Source organism: Mirounga leonina, unplaced genomic scaffold, assembly GCF_011800145.1.
Source record: "Mirounga leonina isolate KUSES-001 unplaced genomic scaffold, KU_Mleo_1.0 Mir_125, whole genome shotgun sequence".
NCBI classification, from domain to species: Eukaryota; Metazoa; Chordata; class Mammalia; order Carnivora; family Phocidae; genus Mirounga; species Mirounga leonina.
The window spans coordinates 14,433,153-14,455,028 of record NW_023270305.1 but is presented as its reverse complement, the minus strand read 5'-3'; the positions used below and the strand labels follow the sequence as shown (position 1 = coordinate 14,455,028).

Genomic DNA, 21,876 nt, shown 5'->3' with positions numbered 1-21,876 from the left:
GCTGCCCTCTTACTATCCAGAATATCCCTGCCAGTCCTCCCTAAGCAGTTAGAACTCCAAAATTACTTCTCTCACTTCTCCTTTCAATACTTCTTTTTTTTTCTTTTTAAGAGAGAGCACGTGTGCACATGCAAGCGTGAGGTGGGCTGGGGGCGACGCAAGAGCAGAGGGAGAGGGAGAGAGAGAATTTCAAGCAGACTCCATGCTCAACGCCAACCTGAAGCAGGGCTCGATCCCACAACCCTAAGATCATGACCTGAGCCAAAATCAAGAGTCGGACGCTTAACCTACTGAGCCACCCAGGTGTCCATCCTTTCAATATTTCTAATAAAAACTATTACCTCCATAAAATGAGCTCATCCCTAAGGGTTGGTTAGGTGGAAAGCAACCTGATTAAAACACAATAATTCAGGGGTGCCTGGCTGGCTCAGTTGGTGGAACATGCAACTCCTGATCTTGGGTTTGGATGTTCGAGCCCCATGTTGGGTGTAGAGATTACTTAAAATTAAAATCTTTAAAAAACAAAAACAAAAAAACCCACTACAATTCAACTTGTAGTGAGGACGACTATTAATAAATACCTCACTCTCCCCATTCTTACTAACACAAAAGGAATAACTGGCGGAATTTCAGGCAGTGTGATTGAATGAAGTAAAAAAGACCAAGCTGTGTTTTGGGGAAGACTTTGGGCCTTAAATAACTCTTCTCTTTTTCTGTTCACTTTCACTTCTTTTCATTTCTGTGGCTCTGCATTATTCTGGTTCTCCTACATCTCCAATAAGTTTCCTGCCCGCCCCCTCACCCTTTCTGGCTCCTCTTCTTTCTTTCACCTCCTGACTGTGCATTCTGTATGGTTTGGTCTTTAAGCTTCCGCTTGGGCTCTCTCCTCTCCACTTCAGAGATCCAGTCTACACCCACAGCTTCAGATGTCCTAAGTAGGCTTTAGAATCAGTTTAGAGTTATCCACATGCCAGTCTCCCACCGCCTCCAAACCATATTCCCCATACTGTTTGTTCCTCTTGGTTTCTCTATTGATATTAATGTTATGGCTATTTTCAAGGTAATGATGCTCAAAACCCAAACACTACTTGTCTGTGGATTCATTATTTTCCCCCAACTCAGCCCAAAAAGTCTTACTAATTTTTTTTTAATTACTCTTTCATGTGTCCCTTCTTTTCAGCTCCCACCACCTCAAGGCATCCAGTTAAAGGATTTCCATATCACACTGACTGTTGTTCTAGCCTCCTGACTGTTCTCCCTACGGCCAGTCTCATGCTAGATATGGCTACCAGATCAGTGTTTGTAGAGCAGAGCTTCTATCCTTACCACTCCTTTGCTCATGGAATAGAGGATGCAAAACAGCCTTTTAAATCAGGCAGTAAACTCTACAACTTGATACCAACTTAGCCCTCCAAGTGCATTGTCTACTGTTGTCCTAAGGTGACCCTTCCATGACAGACTGGTCTCCCCGCCCCCAAATATTCCTGTTCTTTCTCACCTCTATGCCATTGCTCTTGCACCTTGTGAATTGTCCTTTTTGTTAATCAATTCACTTATTCAACAAATACCTGTTAAACATTGCTATATACCTAGTATCTTGGATACAATGATAATCAAACTCTTCTTTGTGTTCAAGGATTATAGCCTAGTGTGGAGGACAGACATTCATTAATGTCGTCAAGGGGCACCTGGGTGGCTCAGTCGTTAAGCGTCTGCCTTCGGCTCAGGTCATGATCCCAGGGTCCTGGGATCGAGCCCCGCATTGGGCTCCCTGCTCAGCCAGAAGCCTGCTTCTCCCTCTCCCACTCCCCCTGCTTGTGTTCCCTCTCTCGCTGTGTCTCTCTCTGTCAAATAAATAAATAAAAATTTAAAAACAAAAACAAATCATTAATGTCATCAACATATGTTTATTAGGCTTTATCATGTGGCAGACACTATTCCAGGTGCTGGGGATACAGCAGCTTATTAAACAGACAAAAATGTCTGCCATCATGGAGCTTACATTCTGGTGAGAGGAGATAGTATTTTAGGTGGTAATAATGGCTGTGGAGAAACATAAAGCAGGGGATGCAGATAGGGAATCTTTGAGGTGAGATTGCAGTTTTTAAAAGGATAAGCAGAGAGGGCTGGTGAAGGTGATATTTGAGTTAAGACCTAAAGCAGGTCCTCAGGTGAGTCAGGAAGACATCTGATAGAGTGCATTGCATGCAGATGAGTAAATGCAAAGGTTCTAGGGTGGAAGCATGCCTGGTGTGTCATAGGACCTGTACAAAGGCCAGAGGGGCTGGGGACGAAGGTGGGAGTGGTATGGAAAGGAGATCAGAGGGGTCTGTAGGGCTTTGCAGTCCACTGGAAAACCTTTAGCTGGTACTGAGGGACATGGGGAGGTAATGATATCTGGCCTAGTTGCCTAGTCTTTGGATTGAGAATAGATTGTAGGGCAATAAAGGCAGAAGAAGGAAGATAACCAAAGAAGCTACTGCAATAATCAAGAAGACAGATGATGGTGCTTGGGACCAAGGTGGGAGCAGGATTTGCTGCCAGATTGGATGCGGGGTAAAAATTGAGGCATCAGGGTGACTCTAAGGTTTCTGGCTTGAGCAAATGAAAGTATAGAGTCACCATGTTCAGAAATGGGAGGACAGCTGAAAGAAAAGGTTTGGGACGGGGTAACAATCAGGAGCTCAGTTTTAGACCGGTGAAGCTTGAGATGCTTAGTAGATGTTAAGGAGGTGAGGTCAAGCTGACATTTAGGTGTTTGAGTTTGGAGTTCAAGTTGAGAAATCTGGGGTTCATTGTATAGATGTCATTTATTCTTTTTTTTTTAATAGAAAATTTCAAACACAAAGATAGAATAGCACAGTGATCCCCTATCTACCCACCATTGAGCTTCAACACCATTGCTTTCTGCAGTTTCCAGATAGTATTTTAAGCCTTGAGACTGGATGATATCTCCATGGGAGTGAGTGTAGAGAGGTAAGCGAAGAGGGTGACCAAGTCCTGGACCATTCCAGTATTAAAGGGTTGAGAAGATGAGGAGGAACCAGCAAAGGAGACTGAGGATAAGCAAGTCAGTGAAGTAGGAGGAAAACCAGATTATGGTATCCTGGAAGCCAAGTGAAGAAACAAGTAATTCCCAAATGATGATGTAATTAATTACAGTATGATAAATACTGAGGAAGAAAAATAAGTGTGCAATGAGAATGTGTAACATGAGAACTAACCTAGTCTGGGGATCAGGGAAGGCCTCCTGGAGGAGGTGGTATTTCAGCTCCATCCTCCCTCATCCTCTCTATCTCCAATTAAAATCCTGCTTTCTCCATCTTGCTTCCACGCTGACCACCAGCCCCTTTTTTCCTGGGGTGGCTTTAACGAGGACTATGTGTCAGCCACTAGGGGGCCGTAGGGACACCATGATGAGAAAGATAATTCCCGCCTTCAGAGAGCTTGTATTCTAGTGAGGAGACAGACAAGCAAACCAGTTTGTTTCAGTGTACTAAGTGCCGCCATCACATAATCACTGTAGGCCTTGAGGGCACATAACTCTGCCTGGTGGGGGAGTCAGAAAGGCTTCCTGGAGGAACACGTGAGTGGAGAATGGAGTGGAAATTGGACCCCCTTGTTACCTCTCCCCATACCCTTCAGCCTGGCTTGGACCTTTCCAGTGTTAACCCGTTGCCTGCGGGCTTGGCCTTCAAATCTTGTCTGAGATCCCTAGCCCAGCCTAAATCCTGACTTCAGGGCTGGACTTGGCTCTCTCTTTCTCTCCCAATATGAACTGGTCCAGCCTGGGTTCCCTGAAGCCCCCCTTCTGACCTGCTCTGCCACCCTCTGTTCTGGCACTGATCTGTCCTCCTGAGAACTTCCAGAGATTCCTGCTTCCTTCACCCCTTTGGGATTCAAAGTGGCCTAAGAAATCTCCTTAGGGAAAAGTGATACCTGAGGCAGGACAGGACAGACATTAAGAGCATGTGGGTAAATCAGTAACCAAAGCCTGCAGAATAGAAATATCTTGCAATCAAGTTAAAGCCAGGAGGGGAGGAAATGCATCTATCTTGTTCACCAGGAATTTCCAGTTACCCTAACAAAGTGCATGGCAGGAAATAAGTGTTCAGTAAATGTTGAATGAATAGTTCTTACAAGATTTCAGTTCCCTACAGCCAGCTCTAAGCTGCCCTCCTAACTCCTGCCTAATTTTCCTAGCTCCTAACCAGGTGCAAAATGCCTTCCTCAGACCTGGCATTCAAGAGGATCCTTTGCAAAGATTTTCATAGGACCTCTTGATGGCTCTTTGAGAATCAGGTGCAAGCAGTCTGTTTCGCTGCCAGGCTCTTCTTGCATAAAATTCCAAGCACAAGCAACTGTTGGTATTCTCCCCGTTGGTGCCCTCGGCTTCTGGAGCCAGCACGTTCCAAGGCCCGAGGAAGCCGCGGCGGAGGACAGCCCTGTAATCCATCTGCTCCCACACTTCTTTCCCCTCCCGCCTGCTCGCTCCCTGCCCTGTGGCAGGCGGGCCTGTGCCGGCGTCTGCGCCCCCTCCCGGGAACCCGGGGCTGCTGTCTGCACGCTGTGGACCGACTGCCCAGGAAGGGAAATCCCGGAGGAAGCCATTGTTGTTAAGTCCCCTGTTGTCGTCATCGGCTAAGGCGTGCCTAGAAGCCCCTACCCCGCACAGGGCTCCGCGGTTTCTCCCCGTTCTCGAGCTCGCCTGCCCGCGCCGCTTCGGGCGAGGCTACAGCGTCCCAGCCCTGGAGTGCGCGGTGGCCTCTCCGCAGCCCAGCTCCAGGGCTCTCAGAATTGGGGAAGCCCCAGGCCCGGTGCGAGCTTCGAAAACCGACGGCGCCTAGCGGGACTTGCCGGGGCCCTGACCTAGGCGGACGGGGCACGAGTTCCACCCCGCTCTACCAAGGACCTACAAGGTGACCTTGGCCGGTGGCTTCCCCTCTCGCTACCTCAGTTTGCACCCCCGCGACCCGAGGAAGGAGCTGAGGCTCCACTCCTCTAGGGGAGGTTGGAGGGAGAGAGGACCCCCACCCTCACTCCCTCGCCCCTCGCCTTGCGTGGGCTTTGGGCTGAGCCTTCTGCGGAGAGTGCCGAATAAAGGCTGGCGCTGGCCCCGGGCGCGGCGTGGGTGGAGACGCGGCGCCGGGGGCTCGCGCAGACCCTTTGGTTCTTCCGTTCCGCACCGTTCCCCAGCGCAGTACGCTCCCTTCGTGCAAGCCGCCCGCAAACCTTGGCAAGGGCCTCACTCTCCCCCGCCTGAGCAGCCAGCCCGCCGCCCAGCTTGCCTAATCCGTTCAAGCCTCACCTCCTCCGCGAAGCTCTCCCGGGTTAACCCCATCTCTTCCAACCACTCTGTCTGGCACGTGCTCCTAGTGTTTGTTTGTTCCGGGTGGGGGGGGGGGGGGGAGTGTACACGCAGTCGCAATGTTTGGGATAATAACGTTGGGGCGAAGTGTCTGTCCCCGGAACCCCAAATGAAGGACCCCCAGTGTGTTCCTCAGGAAGGGTGCCCGTGGATGGGTTTCTCTCCTGGACTCACCAACCGCTCCCACCCTCCACGCTTCCCCATCCAAGCTCACTTTTCTCCCTCCTCCTCCAGACCCTCCTCCTCACAGAGTGTCACAGCTTGGAGGGCACAATGCAATCCCCACCCCCATTTCCTTCGACAGTGACGGCAGGTGTGAGGGCCAGAGAGCTTCGAGCATTTGAAGGTTTGACTCCGGGCTCAGCCACCCACTTTGCTGTAAGTCACTCCTTCCCCTGGGTTTTAATTAAAATGAGGCAAAATAAGGTAATGCCCAGCCAGGTGCTAGAGGTTCGGAGGTAAAGAATCACCTGCTGACAAGCTGCAGCCTCCCTCCAAGAACAGTGGGCTTGTGACCAGAGATGTGGCATCGCTCCTTCCTCCTCTCGTTGCCCCAGCCTGTGGCGCGCGCTGTCTTCAGTCGCCAGTGCGGTGCCCTGAACTGGAGAGGGAAAGAAGATGATGTTCCAGTCCCAGCGTTTTATTCACCGGCTGCCTGACCCTAGACGCTTCTTCCTCTGGAACTCAGTTTACTCATCCGAAAAATAGGGATAGTAATGGATTGGAGGAGAACAGGAAGCTTTTGTCACCCAAACTCTCTATAAAAATAAATGATAATGAGCGGTACAGTGCTTGGCAGCAGATTTTGCATGCAAATTCCGACCCCACATCCTCCACAGAGGGGTTTCTGGCCGGGGTCCCTGGAGTTCTCCCGGATGTGTCACTGCTCACCCCACACTCTTTCTGGTTCTCTCGAGCTAGGTAATGGACCCACACCTGTTTCTGCCTCCGTGTGGGGGGCTGGACGACACCCCCCACCCCGTGCAGGCTTGCAAAGGGAGGTGTTCCTTGGGGGAAGGTTGGTCGGGAGGTGCCGAGGCTTGAGGAGCTTGGCTTGGAACCCGCGGGCGGGACTTGGGTGGGGGCGGGGCTGTGGAGATTAGGCGTTCTCTAGAACCCTGCGGCGGCGCAGAGGGCTCCGGTCGCCCCCACCTGGCTCTGGCACTGGGAAATGGGGCTTTGGTTATGGGGGCGGGGCTCCGGGGCGGGGCTTAGGCGTGGGGGAGAGGCCCGGGGACCTGGAGGCGGGGCTTGGGGAGCTCGCCCCACACGGGGCGGGGCTCCAAAGGCCGCGGGATCTGCAGTTCGGACTCCCCGCGCCACAGTCGCTGCAGTTCGCTCGACTCTGGTGGCCCCGCGGCCCTGCGGGGAGTCCGGGGGTCGGCTGGCCGCTCGGACTTGGTGCAGGGCCGGCCCCGCCTCTCCCTTCCTCGGTGGGGCCTAGACGGTCGGGGCCGCGGTGACATGGAGCCCTCTCCTGCCACGGGGGGATCGGAGACCACTCGCCTGGTGAGCCCCCGAGACCGCGGCGGCGCCGGTGGCGGCCTGCGCTTGAAGAGGTAGGACAGACCTGGGCCGGCCCTCAGCCCGGGGGCGCCACCCTCCTGCCATCCGTCCATTTCGTTGTCTCCCCCGGCGTGGCCCCGGCTGGCCGCCCCAGCGCACCGCAACTCCCTCGGCTTCGCGGCGCCCGGCTCTGTCCTCCCCGGCCACCCCGCCAGAACCACCCCCACCTCCGACCCTCCCAGCAGTCCGCTATGCCTCCTCCCGGCCACGCTCTTTTTCTCGGTCCCGCAAAACGGCTCCCCGGCCGGTCCCCCAAGCCTCCGGACCCCTCTGCCGCCCTCGCCGCATCCGACTTCCCCGTGAGCAACTGCCCCTCCGTCGGACCGGAGTCCACGCCAGGTGCCCCGAAGTCTGCATTGCTCCAGCGCCCTGGCGTTGGGAGCATCTCGCCGCGCAGGCTTCGGAGCCCCCGCTGCAGGCCCCTGGCCCTTCCCTCTGTGCGCCCGGGCTCGGGGCGCCCCCTCCAGCCACAGCCAGCTGTGCGCACCCAGGCCGAAGATGGGCCCGGGCTCCACGGCGGTTCTTCCGGGGCCCTGGGGGACGGCGGCCGCTGGGAAGCGAGGGGGTGGCAGGGAAGGAGCAGGTGCGGTCTGGGCGGCAGGGGGTATTCCCGGCTCCGCACAGACGGGGCCGGGGGCGGCGAGGTGTGAAATGAGGCGCGCGGAGCCGCCGGGACAGCGGGCCGGGGGCGGCCGGAGAACCTCCTCCGCGTCCCGCCGGCCTCCCGCGCCCGGCGCCCGCCAGCTCTGTCCGCCTTGTCCCTCGGAGCGGCCGTGCCAGGCCCATCCTGGCCACCTCCGCTGGCCATTTTGTCTGCTGGCTAACCGTCCGTTTGCCTCGGAAATTTGACAGGCTCTCTGGCTTTTTCTCTTTCTTCATTTATCCCAATCGTTTTGTTTCCCTCCGAGCACCTTTCCCTTTGTCTCTGATGTGGTGCCTCTGTGTGTTTCTCGCTCTTTCTCGGGGTGGGGGCCGTAAACCTGGGTGGGTGGGGAAATGGAACAGAAGGGAGGACAGACTTCCCGTCTGACTCCTTCCTGCAGGGGACTGCAGACGTGGGCAGCTGTGGAGGCTCCAGCCGAGGCAGGGGCATCTCTTCACAGATCCGTTTGACTCTGCTTCAGGCCGCGGTCTCCTCCCCACAGTTCCCCTCTACCCCACTCAATATTACTTGTTGTTTGTTGGGGGTTTCAGAGGGCCAGGGAGAGAAAACTGCTTCTCCTTCTCTCTAAACAGCATGTAGCCCCCCACCCACATATACACCCACCCACACCAACAATGAGCCTTCTTTTTTTTTTTTAATGTATTTTTTAAGAAGTAGGCTCGACGCCCAACGTGGAGCTTGAACTCATGACCCTAATATTAAGAGTCGCATGCTCTACCAACTGAGCCAGCCAGGCACCCCAACAATGAGGCTTCTTTAGTGCCCAATTCATGCAGAACAAAAGGGAGCAGCCTGTTGATGGGTGGCTACCTTGATGACTGGGTACTCTATGCCTTACAAAAAAGGCATCTTGCCCATTGCCCCAAAGCCACGCAGCCTCTGCTTGCTATCCAGACCCGCATCTCTGACTCCCAGCTCATTTTCATTCTCATATGACCATTAGTCACCAAATCCTGCAGTATTTTCTGAAAGAGGCTCTTCCCTAACCTACCTGCCCCTCCTTTAAAATTCGGTGCAGGGAATCTGTGGCCTGCTCTATTCTGGACCCTTCCATCTCCTCTCCTCTCCCTCTCCCAGACTAATATACATCAGCAAGGTCATCTCAGGGCTGGGGAAAGATATGTGAAATCAATCAGTGTATCTCCCTTGATGTTCCTTTGAGCCCTCGTTTTCCTCCTCAGCCCTTGCCCTGGCTCCTGACACTTAAAACTCCTAGCCACGTATCTTGTCATTGACATCCCATGTGTCTGGAGCCCCCTTCTTCACCTAGGTCTCATGTTAAACATCTCTTCCTCTGTGAAGTTGTCCTCACCCTCATCCCAGGTGGTTACTCCCTCCCCGGTGCTCCAAAGTCCTTCATTCATAATCCTCCTGGCCCCAGCCTCTCCTTGCCTAGTAAGTCATTTGTGACACATCTGTCTCTCCCACTAGACTGGGTTTCCATGCCTGCCACCTGAGTCCCGGGCACCCAACTATGTGTGTATCTAACTGAAGAATGAGGATGGGTTTCAAAGCCACCCTCATCTCTCTGTCTCCTCTGCAAACACACCCAGCATCTCATCATACACATTGAGATTCTAAGTCTTGGAAGAAAATTCCAAGAAATTAATCTACCTGCCAGCACTCCGATCTTCCCTACAAGCACCAAATTTGTCCCCACCTCCCTCACACCTCAATTCACCCACTTGGCAGAGCTTTTCTCAGCCAGAAGGCCCCAGGCCTCCCTCCTCACTTTACTGCTGTGACCATGTTTCTATCTGGAGCCTCTGATTCACTCATGGGTATTCTTGTCACACCTCCATGAGTATTTCTACGACTGTATTTTCTATTTAGGTCTTTTGTTCTATGGAAGGTTCTGGCCTTGCTGGGGTTCAGGTTGGGTAGTTGTGGGGGTGAGAATTGGGCCAGCATGAACCTAAAACTTAGCCTGAGTTCCATCTCTGGCATCCCAGGTGAGGCTCCAGCCCCGTTCATTTATCAAAGGAGGCTTATGGCACCACACAGTTAAGGTGGTCTCCGCTGGGTGCTTCTGATCGGGCCGGAGTCCAGCTAACATGTGGCAACCTTCACCCAGTGCTCCTACCACTGCCTCCCCAGCCACAGCAGTCTGCACTTCGTCCTCCCCATGACAACCCCAGCTCTGGGATCTGGGACCTCAGACTTTTTGGGTCCCACCGTTCCACTCCTCTCTTAAATGGCCACGTTTCAGCTGCATGTCTAGATAGGGAAGGGGAAGGATCTGGAGTGGAGGCACTGGGAGATGGATCTCGGAGGGAGGCCCTAAGGCCAGGATCATGTGCTCACCCTTTGACACCACCTTGCCTTCATATTGCCTCTGCCTGGCATGTTCACCCTGTCTTTACCCAAACCCTCCCCATCCTTCAAGGCCCTTCTCATGGCGCCCCCTTCAGTTTCCCTGACTTCACTCCAATTCATCTTCTCCAAGCCCCGAAAGCACTTTGTTTTATGGCAATAGCTACTTTCTCACTACAGAGCATAGCACCTAGGTACACCTTTGTCTTGTCCACCGAAAGCTCCCAGAGATCAGCAAGATCCTGCTCATTTTGTGCTCCTTATCGTGCCTATCCATGCATTATGGTGGAATCTACTCTCTACCATTAACTAGCTATATGGCCCCCCTATGTCCTCTCCCTCTCTGAGCCTCATACTTGTAATTTCTGTAAAAAGCATTAGACTAGACCATCTCTACGGTGCTTTCCAGCTGCGAAATGCTATGGCTCTGTGTATGAAAGGAAAGGGAGTCTGGGGTCTGACCTGTCTGTTTAGCCCCCATCTCTCACGTGGCCCTCTGTTCCCGAGGCTCCCAGGTTTGACCGGGCCTTGGGACGGGCAGAGCGAGTGCTGGCCCACGGCTGACAAAGCCCGTCTAGCAGAACGGAGGACCTGGGAGTGAGGAACAGGTCAGCCCGAGGCCCAGCCCCAGGTTGAATGGCGCTGCCTGCCCCAGTCTCTTCACAGAGCCCTCGGAGCCCCTCCCCGAGGAACCCAAACCTGTGGAGATGCCCTTCCACCATTGCCACAGGGACCCCCTGCCACAGCCGGGCCTCACCCCTGAGAGGCTGCAGGCGCAGAGACAGCTCTGTGCTGCCTGTGCCGTGTGCTGTGTTTTCATGGCTGGGGAGGTGGTCGGTAAGTCAGAGAGCGGCTCTGCCAACCCCATCCTCTCGACCCCTGCCTAAGCCACTCTCCACCCAGAGTCCCAGCAGTGTTCCCGGAGGGGGGCGGGGGCAGAGATGCTGAGAAGGGGATGCCTGCAGTGGGGACATGGGTGCCTAGGACTCAGGAAGTGGGAGAGGGTGGGGGATAGAAGCAGGGGGAATTCAGGGCCACGTCTGGGGCTGAGGGCCGGGCCTGGCTTCTCAGCATTAGCTAGACTTTTAGAAGTCCTATATTTCTTGACATTAAAATGTGTCATTATAGAAAATGTGGTTGAGTGAAAAGAAGCCGATAACCCCCCCCCCCATAATCCCATCACCCGGGAAGAACGCAGTTCACATTTGGGTGCAGGTCCCCCCAGCCTCCTTCCCGGCTTCTACACACGCCGCGGTGCTCGCTACTTCCCAACTGGACCCAGACCGCTCACTGCTTTATGCTTGCAGGGGGCTATTTGGCGCACAGCCTGGCCATTATGACCGATGCAGCCCACCTGCTGGCGGATGTGGGCAGCATGATAGGCAGCCTCTTCTCTCTTTGGCTCTCTACCCGTCCAGCCACCCGCACCATGACCTTTGGCTGGCACCGCTCAGGTAAGGCCTTGTGTGGCCCTGTGAGCCTCTCATCTTACCAGAAGGTACCTCCTGGGGTCCCGGGCAGGTGTCTGATAGCTTGTCTCCCCCTGCAGAGACTCTGGGGGCTTTGGCCTCTGTGGTCTCCCTCTGGATGGTCACTGGCATCCTCCTGTACCTGGCCTTCATCCGCCTGCTGCACAGCGACTACCACATCGAGGGGGGTGCCATGCTGCTGACTGCCAGCATCGCGGTCTGTGCCAACCTGCTGTACGTTCCGGTGGAGCGGGCACCATGCGGGACTCAGGGCGAGGGGGGCTTCTCCAGGGTGGGAGAGCCGGCTCTCTCCCCGCGCGACAGGCACGCACACGCACACGCAGTTCTCACCCGTCGCCTGCCCTAGGGCCGCCTGAGGACAGACGGGGGAGAGAGCCGGAATCCAGAGTCAGCAGACATTTACCGAGGGCCTCCTGTGTACCAGCCACCCTGCCGGGGGCTTTCATCAGCACTGTCTCATTTGAGGCCCCCAACCACCCCCGTGAGGTAGACAGTATCGGCCCTAGTATACAGTTAAGGACACAGGACCCGAGAGGTGGCCAGGTGACTTGCTCAGGTGTAAGTAGCAGGGTCAGGATCTGAATCCATGTCTCCAGCACCAAGTACGGTATTTAACCCCCCAGGCTGCACGATCTGTGTCCCTTGGCCAATGTTGTCTCCCTCCTGGGGCTGGGAAAGTAGGGAGAAAATAGGTGGAGAAAGGGCTCCTGGGGAGGTGAGGTGGAGAGATGTGGGAAGAGGGCAGACGAGGCCGGGAACAGGCCACCCGGGCTGAGCTGCTCTGCTTCCCCCTCAGAATGGTGTTTGTGCTGCACCAGGCCGGGCCCCCGCACAGCCATGGGTCTAGGGGGGCGGAGTATGCACCGCTGGAGGAGGGGCCGGGGGAGCCCCTGCCCCTCGGGAACACCAGCGTCCGGGCAGCCTTTGTGCATGTGCTGGGGGACCTCCTGCAGAGCCTTGGGGTACTGGCCGCCTCTGTCCTCATCTACTTCAAGGTACTGTGCACACAGGCCTGCCCCAGGCTTCCTCCCCCAGCTCCACACCCCGGCCCCCTCCTTGCACCCTCGGCCTCCCTCCCCGCCTCCAGCTCCCAGCTCCCCAGAACTCCCTGGGGCATGGTCCCATTCCCCTCAGCAGGGCTCCCAGGAGCCTCTCAGGTCCTGTTTGTCCCAGATGCCCCTAGGTCTTCCTCTGGAGGGTTCCTCTTTCCTGGGCTTAGAGGTCTCTTTCTTTACAGCCTCAGTACAAGGCAGCAGACCCCATCAGCACCTTCCTCTTCTCCATCTGTGCCCTTGGATCCACGGCTCCCACCCTCCGAGATGTTCTTCGTGTCCTCATGGAAGGTAAATCAGATGCCACTTCTCCCCACCTGGCGCCCTCTCTGACCTCACTCCAGCTCGGAGCCACCTCTTTTCTCTCAAGAGAGTGTCGGGAGAAGGCCTGGGTCCTGGGGTCTATTGCTGGAAGGAGATTCAGGCACAGGGTGAATTGTGGAGGTTAATGCTGAGCAGTTACAGGATGGGGGAGGTAGAGTCTGGTGAGGGGCCGCCCTTGGGCAGGAGCGGCCTTGGCAGTAAGGCGTGGCTGGTGCTGCTTGCAGGATCCCCCCGAAGTGTGGGCTTTGAGCCCGTGCGGGACACACTGTTGTCAGTGCCAGGAGTCCGGGCAATTCATGAGCTGCACCTGTGGTCCCTTACGCTTACTTACCATGTTGTCTCCGCACACCTGGCCATTGGTGAGTCCACACTGGCCCTAGCCAGTTACCTCCTAGAAATGTTTTCCCCCCACACCCCACCCCCGCCCCCGCCCCCCCTTCCAAACCTAGGAAGATAGACTGAATTGCTGGGATTGCAATTCCAGCTCTCTTTCTTGATCTGTCTCTGACACACATGTGCGTGTTGGAGACAAGGCACCCTGGGCAGGGTGTTCTGGTGGGGGTGGGGATCGCCCTCTCTGAAGTAGTGCAGAGAACCAGCAACCCTTTAAAAGATCACTAGTACCAACAGGTCGAGCAACGGGGTGCAGTTAGGTAAGTGGTGACCGTGACATATGACGGAACTATTCAAACTGATGATGATGAACACTGTGTGGCAACTAGGAAAAATGTTTATGGTATAATGCTAAGAGAAAAAAGCTGAATGTAAAATTATATCTACATTATGATTCAACTATTAAAAATATATATGGTGACTCACAAGCTGACAAAGGATTTTTGAGTTTCTTCCAGATGCAAGAAGCAATCAGAGACATGCAATTTGGATGCCAAAAATATTATACTTTGTGGGATAGTTGATGGTAACTCTAGAGGGACAATGGGAGAAAATATTTAACATCTGGATTGTCTTGGAGAATCGGGTGCTGTGGCTGCTGAAACATACAGCTGTATATGGATAGTCAAAGAGCAGAAGAGAATAGAAAAATAAGAATAGTCTGGCGTGTTAGCGTGGTGGCGTGGTTGATTAGGGGGTGAGTCTCCAACCTTTTCTTTGGCGTTTTATGCTGTTCATACAATACAGAAAGAAAATAAAGCTCCTCACTCAAGCCTGGCTTTAATGCTGTGCAAGCCATAGGGTCCCCATGCACCGGTCCTTATCTTGGCCCCTGCCTGGTTCCCAACTCCCCTGGGAACCTGCTGCCTCTTATCACTCTCCCACAGACTCCACGGCTGACCCTGAAGCTGTCCTGGCTGAAGCCACAGCCCAGCTCCACTCCCGCTTTGGATTCTCCAGCTGCACCCTGCAGGTTGAGCAGTACCAGCCCGAGATGGCCCAGTGCCTGCGCTGCCGGGACCCCCCCCAAGCCTGAGCCGAGGCCCCACCCCCACCCGGCTCAGGCCCGGACTCTCAGTACCTGCCTCCCCGCTCTTGCAGAAGGGACAGAGCTGGGCCCGTACCCCTTCCTCTCTCCCTCCTTCCACCTGCCCACTCCCTAGCCCCCAGCCCCGGTGGGCAAGACCAAAGTGTGGGGGGTGGTGGGGGAGGCAGGGTTCAGGCTGAACGGGAATCAGTCGGTGGGGCTGTGTAGAAGCCCCTTGGTCCCCCCTCCCTGTGGTTTGGGGAGCACAAGCGTCCTTTCCATGCAGTTCATTTGTCTGTGTGGCAGGCTGGCTGTCTGGCTGGGGGCATCTGCCTGTCTGTGTGCTGTTGGTGTGCCTATGCCTGGGGGAGGTCAGCAGGGGCCCCCTCCCCACATGGCCCTCGCTCTGTCTATGCAGGAGCCCCAAAGCCCGCACTTCGTGTGTTCGAGCCCTGTGGTTTTGTCTCAGTGTGTGTGTGTGTGTGTGTGTGTGTGTTTCTTGGTGCTGTGGCCCGTGTGTCTCTGTGCCTATGTGGCTGTGCTATGGTCTGAGTCCGCACCATCCATGTGTCCTTTTCGGGGTCTGTCTGTCCATGCCTCTGTTGGTGCTGTGCCCTCGGCTATCCCAGAGAGAGGGAGGACGACTCCGCCGCAGCTCCGCCCAATAAACTTGTGTCTAACTGCCACTTTCAGTCCCTGTACTGACTCCTCAGGAGGGGGACAGAGTCCCGCAGCCAGAGTGACCTTCCACAGCCCTCCTACCTCCTACCCAGCCCCTCCACCTTCTCTACCCTCCAGTATCCATTCCCGTGTGGGCCAAAACCCACCAGTCCCTTTACTCCCGTCCCCTACTCCACAGCCTGGGTCTCTGGCTCAGGGAGAGCTCCCACATGCCCTGGGCTTGGTTGCAGGAGAAAGTTGGAAGGCAGGGAGCCAAGGGATCCTGGAGAGTCATTCCTAGAGACTCCTGCAGGCCATCGTGGCCTCGGGCTGGTCAGAGGGAAGCCTAGTCCCGTTGGGGGAGAGCGGTTGCACCACATGCCGTTGTGGGCCTGGTTCCCAAGCTGCGGAAGGTGTTAGGGGGAGGGTTCCAACCCTGGCTGACAGCAGCCAACCCCGAGGCCAGTTTTGGCCTGCAGACGCCAAGGACCTCTTTTACCATTATTTCCCCTTTGCCTTAAAGTATCGTGTATTTTGACAGATTTAGTCTTTATAAGCCAAACTTAAAGGATTATCGTTACTATTCAGGGATCCCTTAAACTTAAGGGATTGTGGATTTTCTCTTTTAAGAACTCAAACTCTTCGTGCTTTGATTTTAGAGCTAGTGCTTTGGATCAGCAGGAGTTCACGGGCCTTGCCACCCTAGATGGATACAATTCCAGCCTGAAGCAAAGACGCTGAGCATTTTCATTAGCCTGTGCATACTTCTGCAAGGCTTTCCTCTGCATAATGGAAATAATCTTTATCATAAAATGATATTTTAAAAAGTATTATAAATGCAATATATGCTTGCTTTAAGAGTCCAACAAAGGAAAAGTGTATAAAGTAGAGAGTAAGTGTTTCCCCTATTCTACTACTCCCAGGGGTAACTGCTATTCACAGTTTGGAGTCTCTCTGCCCATATTTTTATGTATGTCCAAACAGTTCTATATAATAACATAGATGGGATCACTTTATAGGTAAGATCATGTAACCTGTTTGGTCTTTTTTTTAAGATTTTATTTATTTATTGGAGAGAGAGAGACACAGCGAGAGAGGGAACACAAGCAGGGCGAGTGGGAGAGAGAGAAGCAGGCTTCCCACTGAGCAGGGAGCCCGATGCGGGGCTCGATCCCAGGATCCCCGGGATCATGACCTGAGCCGAAGGCAGACGCTTAATGACTGAGCCACCCAGGAGCCCCATGTAACCTGTTTTTATGATTCAACTACACATCCTGGATGCATCTTCCCATGTCAATACACATAGATCTCATTGCTCTGTGTAAGGTGAGGCTTTTGGACTCACGGAAAATAGGCCTCCCTACTCTGGTCTCCAGCTGCACTCCCCTCCCCCGCAGGCTGGGTGAGTCTCGGCTGGCTGGCTGGCTGGCTGGCCTCAGTCGAGTCAGGCGTGGGAGGCTGGGCTGAGGTGAAGGGCTGACAGTCCATCACACTCAGTGTGCTGAGGCCGCCCCAGCTGCTCTCCATGCTTTGCTAGTTCCTGATACTTTCTCATTTTACAACTCATTGATTATCGGCCCCAAGTGACAGGATGGGGGTTGGGAAGAGGGAGGAAATGGAGGATGGGGAAAATGAGGATGAGATTTTTCACCCTATGACCAGCCTGAAGCTGCAGCCCACTCTTTATCACAATGCTGGGTCCCTTTGCAGGGGAGGGAACACAGTGTTCAGGGCGGAATGAGACCTCACAAAGATGCAGTCCATCTCCGCCCCACACTCTGGCAAGAGGAGGAAGCGGAAGCTAAGGCTCAGAGAAGGAAAATGACTTCCCCAAGGTCACCCAGCAGGTGACAGGGGCAAGAGCAGAGCCAGGGTTGTCATTCCCACTCAGGCCCCTTGGAAGCTCGGGTCCAGTTGAATTTCTCAGGAAACCTTTGTTCAGCTTTTTCAGCAACCTGCTGCCCCTGGCACAGGAGGTCCTGGGGCTCTGGACTCAGGCTTCTGGGTTCTGCCGTGGCCTTCTATTAATACACTGGTCTCTTTAACCTCTCTGCCTTCCTGCTTTCCTAATTATAAAAAGAAGGATCACATAGTACGGTGGGCTTGAATGTGTCCGGTAAATAGAGGGCATGTGGGAATAGCTTCTCTTGGGTGGAATCCAGGATGCAGGGGAGAGCTTTCAGGGGACCAGGATGATCCAGCACCCGGCAGGGACAGGGGCCCACATTTACTGAGCTTACACTGGTGCAAGGCACCCTAGACGGTTTTACCAGCACTTTACAGATGGAGAAACTAAGGCATACCTGCCCAAGGTCATGCAGCTAATAACTGTCAGGATTGAGATGCAGATTCAGTTCTGGCTGCTCTAAACCTCCACCCTTTTTACATACCCCCCCACCCCCACGCCCTTCCACCCATCTCCCAGCTTCAGGCTTTGCTCAGTCAGGGACTGGGAAGGACAGAAGGATCAGGAGCATTCTCCCTCATTCATACAGAGCTCTCCGGGGAGTTCAGGAAATCCTTATCTGCAGGAGCTGCCCGCATCCCCCCCATTATCTCCCAACCCACCTCCACTTGCTTATCCAGAAGCTCCTTTCCTCTTGCTGCCCTTCCCTGATGATAAACTATGTGGTGGAGGGTGAGGTGAGGAGAAAGGGCCAGCGGGGAGGGGATGGAAGGGAAGGCCAGAGCAAGAGCAAAGCAGGGGAAGGGCCCATCCATCAGCCCAGCCCTGGCAGCTCTTTACACAGCCGGTTAGCCAGGGGATGGGAGGGGAGAGGGCCGCCTGTGAGGCAGATAGGGACCAGAGAAAGATGGGGTGGACGGGGGGAGCGAGGGACAGGCCGGTCATGCTGAGATGCAGTTGTCGGAGGGTTCGAGAGAGACGTGAGACCGAGCAGACAGAAAAGCCAGAAGAGGGGTGTTTGGCTACGGGAAGGGGGCGTGGGAACATCCGGGCAGAAGGGCAGGCCTCGCCCCCTCGCTGTGGGGCTCACCTAGGGCCAGCTAGCCGGGGCGGGGCTGACCCTCCGAGTCCGGGTCCAAGGGCGAGACCTGAAGACCCAGCGGACCAGGGTAACACCTGTCTGGGGCCAGGAGGAAGCACAGGGTGATAAATTGGTGTCCTCCTCCTTCTGGTGACCCTGCTGCCTTTTCAGGAACTTCAGTGAGCTGGGAGCCCGTCCGGGCCGCCTTTAGCCAGACCGTCCGAGGGGGAGCAGCGCCCCCCTGAGGCCCACGCCATGATAGCAGCAGAGGCGGCCCGAGGCTCCGGAGGATAGCTCCGGACCGAGGCTGGGTGGGAAGAGCCCTCGCCCTGTTCCTGGCAGATTCCCCCCACCCCTGTGTTGAACTGCATTTAGGGAGTTCCCTTTGTACTTGAAGGACTCTTTGTCCCTAACTCTCGGCGTTCCCAGGGCCTCCCCGTCCCTGGTTTGAGCCCCAGGGCCATCCCATCACCACCTGGCCAACACCTTCCAAGGGGTGATGGGCAGTGGGGCAGAGTCTGAGCCGATCATAAATGGTCCTACAAAGTGGGCCCTGTTGCTAGGACCAGCCGGAGAAAGTGGGCGGCGAGATCGCGCAGGAAGGAGGGGCCCAGGGTGGCCAGAGCCTGTGCCTCTCTCCTTCAGCCCCGCACTCCCTGCCCTCTCTCTGCCCCAGGGCCCCTCACGGCTCTCTGGCTACAGCATCCTGAAGCCCTGGGAAGCAGCCCCCTCTGGGCCTGCAGAAGCTCACCCGAGAACGGGTCTCCTCCCTGTCAGGGCTGACCCTCTGCACTAGGCACCAGCGTAGAGGCCATGGTGGCCACCCCAGGAAGGGCACATCTCATGGCCGCTCGTGGGCCATTCCCCTCCTCCCCTCCTGCGCCAGAACTTCCACTCCCTGTGGGAGACTTCCTGGTCAATTCCCAAGTGGGTGCCTCAGGACGGGAGAGAAGGCAAGTGGGGCCATCAACACCGTCTCCCACCCTAGCTTAGTACTATGCTCCTAGGGGGAGGCTGTAGGTTCCTTGAACAAGCCAGTTTCCATTCTTAAAGGGAAACAAAAGCTTCCCAGAATAGAGCAGGAAAGCACTGTGTAGGGGGCTTCCAGGTGCACCCCTTCTGAGTTTTTGTCTCCAGTTTGGTGCTGTGCCCATGGCACCTGGTCCCAGGGATTTCTGCCTGACTTTCTGACCCAAATAGTCTGAACATTCAATCCCACTCTTGTTCTCTTTGGCTCAACCAAGACAGACTATAAATTTTAAAAGGACTGGAGCCAAAAACCTAAGGAGAAACAAAATGGAACCAAACCCAGGAAAGACAAGACAGAGCTCACCAAAATAAGCAGGTTTCAGGCCCTACACTAGGAAACTTGCTTTTCCTTGGCCCAGAGATCGCCTCCCTGTTCCGCTCCATCCTGCCCACCTGCTGCACCAGAGCAGGGTTCAGTTCAGGACTTGGTCACACAGGACTTCTGGGAAGCACAGGGATGGGGTGGGATTGCTCTGCAAATCACACACCCCTGGAGGGAAGAAGGCACTGCTTTCCGCATGTTTGCCTGACACTTAGTAGACACTCAATGATAACTGTTGGTGAAGGAATGAGTGGATGAAAAGATGGTAAACGAATGGGCGTGGGGTCATATAAAGCCTATAAAGTGCCATCTTTTTTTTTTCTTTTAAGATTTTATTTATTTATCAGAGAGAGAGCACAAGTAGGGGGAGCTGCAGGCAGAGGGAGAAGCAGGCTTTCCACTGAACAGGGAGACCGATATGGGACTCGATCCTGGGACCCTGGGATCATGACCTGAGCAGAAGGCAGAAGCCCAACCAAATGAGCCACCTAGGCGTCCCAAGTGCCATCTTTTTCTTTGAGATTTTATTTTTAAGTAAACTCTACACCCAGCGTGGGGCTCGAACTTACAACTCCCAAATCAAGAGTCGCATGCTCTACAGACTGAGCCAGCCAGGTGCCCCTATAAAGTGCCATCTGAGTCCTCAGGCTCCCAACCATAGGCCAAGGAGCCAGCGCCTTACAAGCTGACTCTCCAGGGCAGATCTGCAGCAGCATTTGGTGGTAACTAACCCGGTGCCTCTCTAGGAGGAAGTAATCAATATTGCCAGAGTCCCTCACGGTGGGTGACACGCCTCTCCCCTGGTCTTGCCCTGCACATTGCTTCCCCACCCCTACCACAAGCTCAAGATGTCCGTCTTCCCGTTGAACCCCACTCGGTGACCCTTTTATGACTCTCCTGAGGATTCATCACAGCTTTCCCAGCCTTTCCAGGACTCTCTCTGGTCCTAATGCCACATCCCTTGCCTCTTGGCAAATGACCTCAACTTCTAGACCACCAGTCCCTCACGAAGCCCATGAAATGTGGTGTCTATCTTACAGCCACAAAGCATCAGAGTAACTACCATGACCAAGTCCCTGCCTCAGACTTCATTCTCTTTGACCTACTGCAGGATCTCAGCTGCTGATACCTCACCCCAGACGTCACACACCTGCAACTCTGGGACTCCTGGAGGGCTTTCTTCTGAGTTCTCCGCCCCTTTCCGAGATTCTGCTCATTTCTCCTTGCTCTCATTCTCCTGGTGAACTAATACAGAGGTACATATTTAAAGAGCTTCGATTACCTTTATTTATTTTTGTTTTATTTGTGAGAAGGGGGAGAGAGAGTGAGAACACATGAGCAGGGGGCAGGGGCAGAGAGGCAGAGGGAGAAGCAGACTCCCCACTGAGCAGGGAACCCAAGGTGGGGCTCAATTCCTGGATCCTGGGATCATGACCTGAGCTGAAGGCAGATGCTTAACCGACTGAGCCACCCAGGCGCCCCCTTTAATTACCTTTATGTTAATGATTCAGTCAACAAATGTTTACTGAGCCCCTGCTATGGGCTCAATACTTTTGGTGCTTGGGATATATTAGTGAGTAATGTCCCTTATGTAATCACATATTTATCTTCGTCGCAGGTTGCCCTAACTCCCTAGCCTCATTATCTACATGACATCTCCATATATGCCCTACAGCAGCTGAAAAGTATCATGCCCAAACAGAATTCGTCCTTCCCTCTCCCAAACTGGCTCACTGAGCTGCATCAGTCCTCCTTCTCCCAATCTCAAGGTCCCATGCCATGGAGTCATTTTTTAGTCTTTCCTATCCTTAGTATTTTCACATTTCCTAACATCCATTCCTGCCTCTTAGTCCAGACCCTTTTCATCCATCACCTGCATTTAGTGCAGCAGTGTCCTAATTGGCTTCCCTGATGGTGGAATGGCTCCCATCCCCCATCTCTTCCATATGCTGCTGCCAGGTTAGTCTTCCCCGTTCCCCATGCGCTCACTTCTGGCACTCATTGTCTGCTCGACACCCCCACCAGCCCATGTCTCCCCCCCAACCCCGCCCCCACCGTCCATGGGATATTGGGATATGTCTACGGGATATCGGGATATCACTACAGAATTACAGACACCTACCAGTGTTACACTGGGAACTCCCAACTCTGCCCTTTACGCTAAAGCCCGAAGTTGCACCGACTTGCACGGTGGCAGCTCGTTAATGGTAACATGTGGGAATAGGACGAAAGTGGCCAAGTTCCAAGGGGAATGCCTACTTTGAGATTTTCTTCTTCACAAGCGTAGACAGTGAAGAGCTGGGGAAAATGCCTTTGCAATGATAATAAGGGAACACATTAGGTCAGACCTCTTTTCACAGAGGGGTATATCTAAAGGGTTCATCCAAAAGTAAAAGTAAAAAAGAATGTTAATATTTGTAAAGTGCTAGAACAGGGCTTGGCACATACTTAGAGCTATGTTAACTTAAAAAAATAGATCAAATTGCTTAAGTATTCAGGAGGAAAGGAGACCAGAAAACTTTTTTTTTTTAAACTCTTTATAGTTAATGACAACCATATGGAGCGTATGAGCTTGTTTCTCAATGGGTGTGGAACAACCTTAGATACAGACATTTTGGTTAAAGCACTGTTTTTATTTCTTGCGGATAGCTTCATTTATTTCCCAAGGTACTGAGATCTCA

At 54.2% G+C, this 21,876-nt stretch overlaps 1 protein-coding gene across 1 annotated transcript; it reads left to right on the top strand.

Moving 5' to 3' along the window:
* Window positions 1-6,722: 6,722 nt before the first annotated feature.
* SLC30A3 (solute carrier family 30 member 3) lies at window positions 6,723-14,982 on the top strand. Its single transcript, XM_035000459.1, has 8 exons — window positions 6,723-6,927; window positions 10,567-10,748; window positions 11,219-11,365; window positions 11,461-11,614; window positions 12,198-12,396; window positions 12,639-12,744; window positions 13,002-13,136; window positions 14,058-14,982. Exons 1-8 carry the CDS (start codon window positions 6,833-6,835, stop codon window positions 14,204-14,206), a joined length of 1,167 nt encoding a protein of 388 aa, XP_034856350.1. The 5' UTR covers window positions 6,723-6,832; the 3' UTR covers window positions 14,207-14,982.
* The last annotated feature ends 6,894 nt before the right edge of the window (window positions 14,983-21,876 follow it).

Bases quoted from the DNA above. Each gene is read 5' to 3' on its own strand.
- SLC30A3 (XM_035000459.1), top strand. From the start codon at position 6,833: ATGGAGCCCTCTCCTGCCACGGGGGGATCGGAGACCACTCGCCTGGTG. The intron at 6,928-10,566 runs GTAGGACAGACC...TGCCTGCCCCAG, and splicing joins GGCGGCCTGCGCTTGAAGAG to TCTCTTCACAGAGCCCTCGG. The intron at 11,366-11,460 runs GTAAGGCCTTGT...CTCCCCCTGCAG, and splicing joins CTTTGGCTGGCACCGCTCAG to AGACTCTGGGGGCTTTGGCC.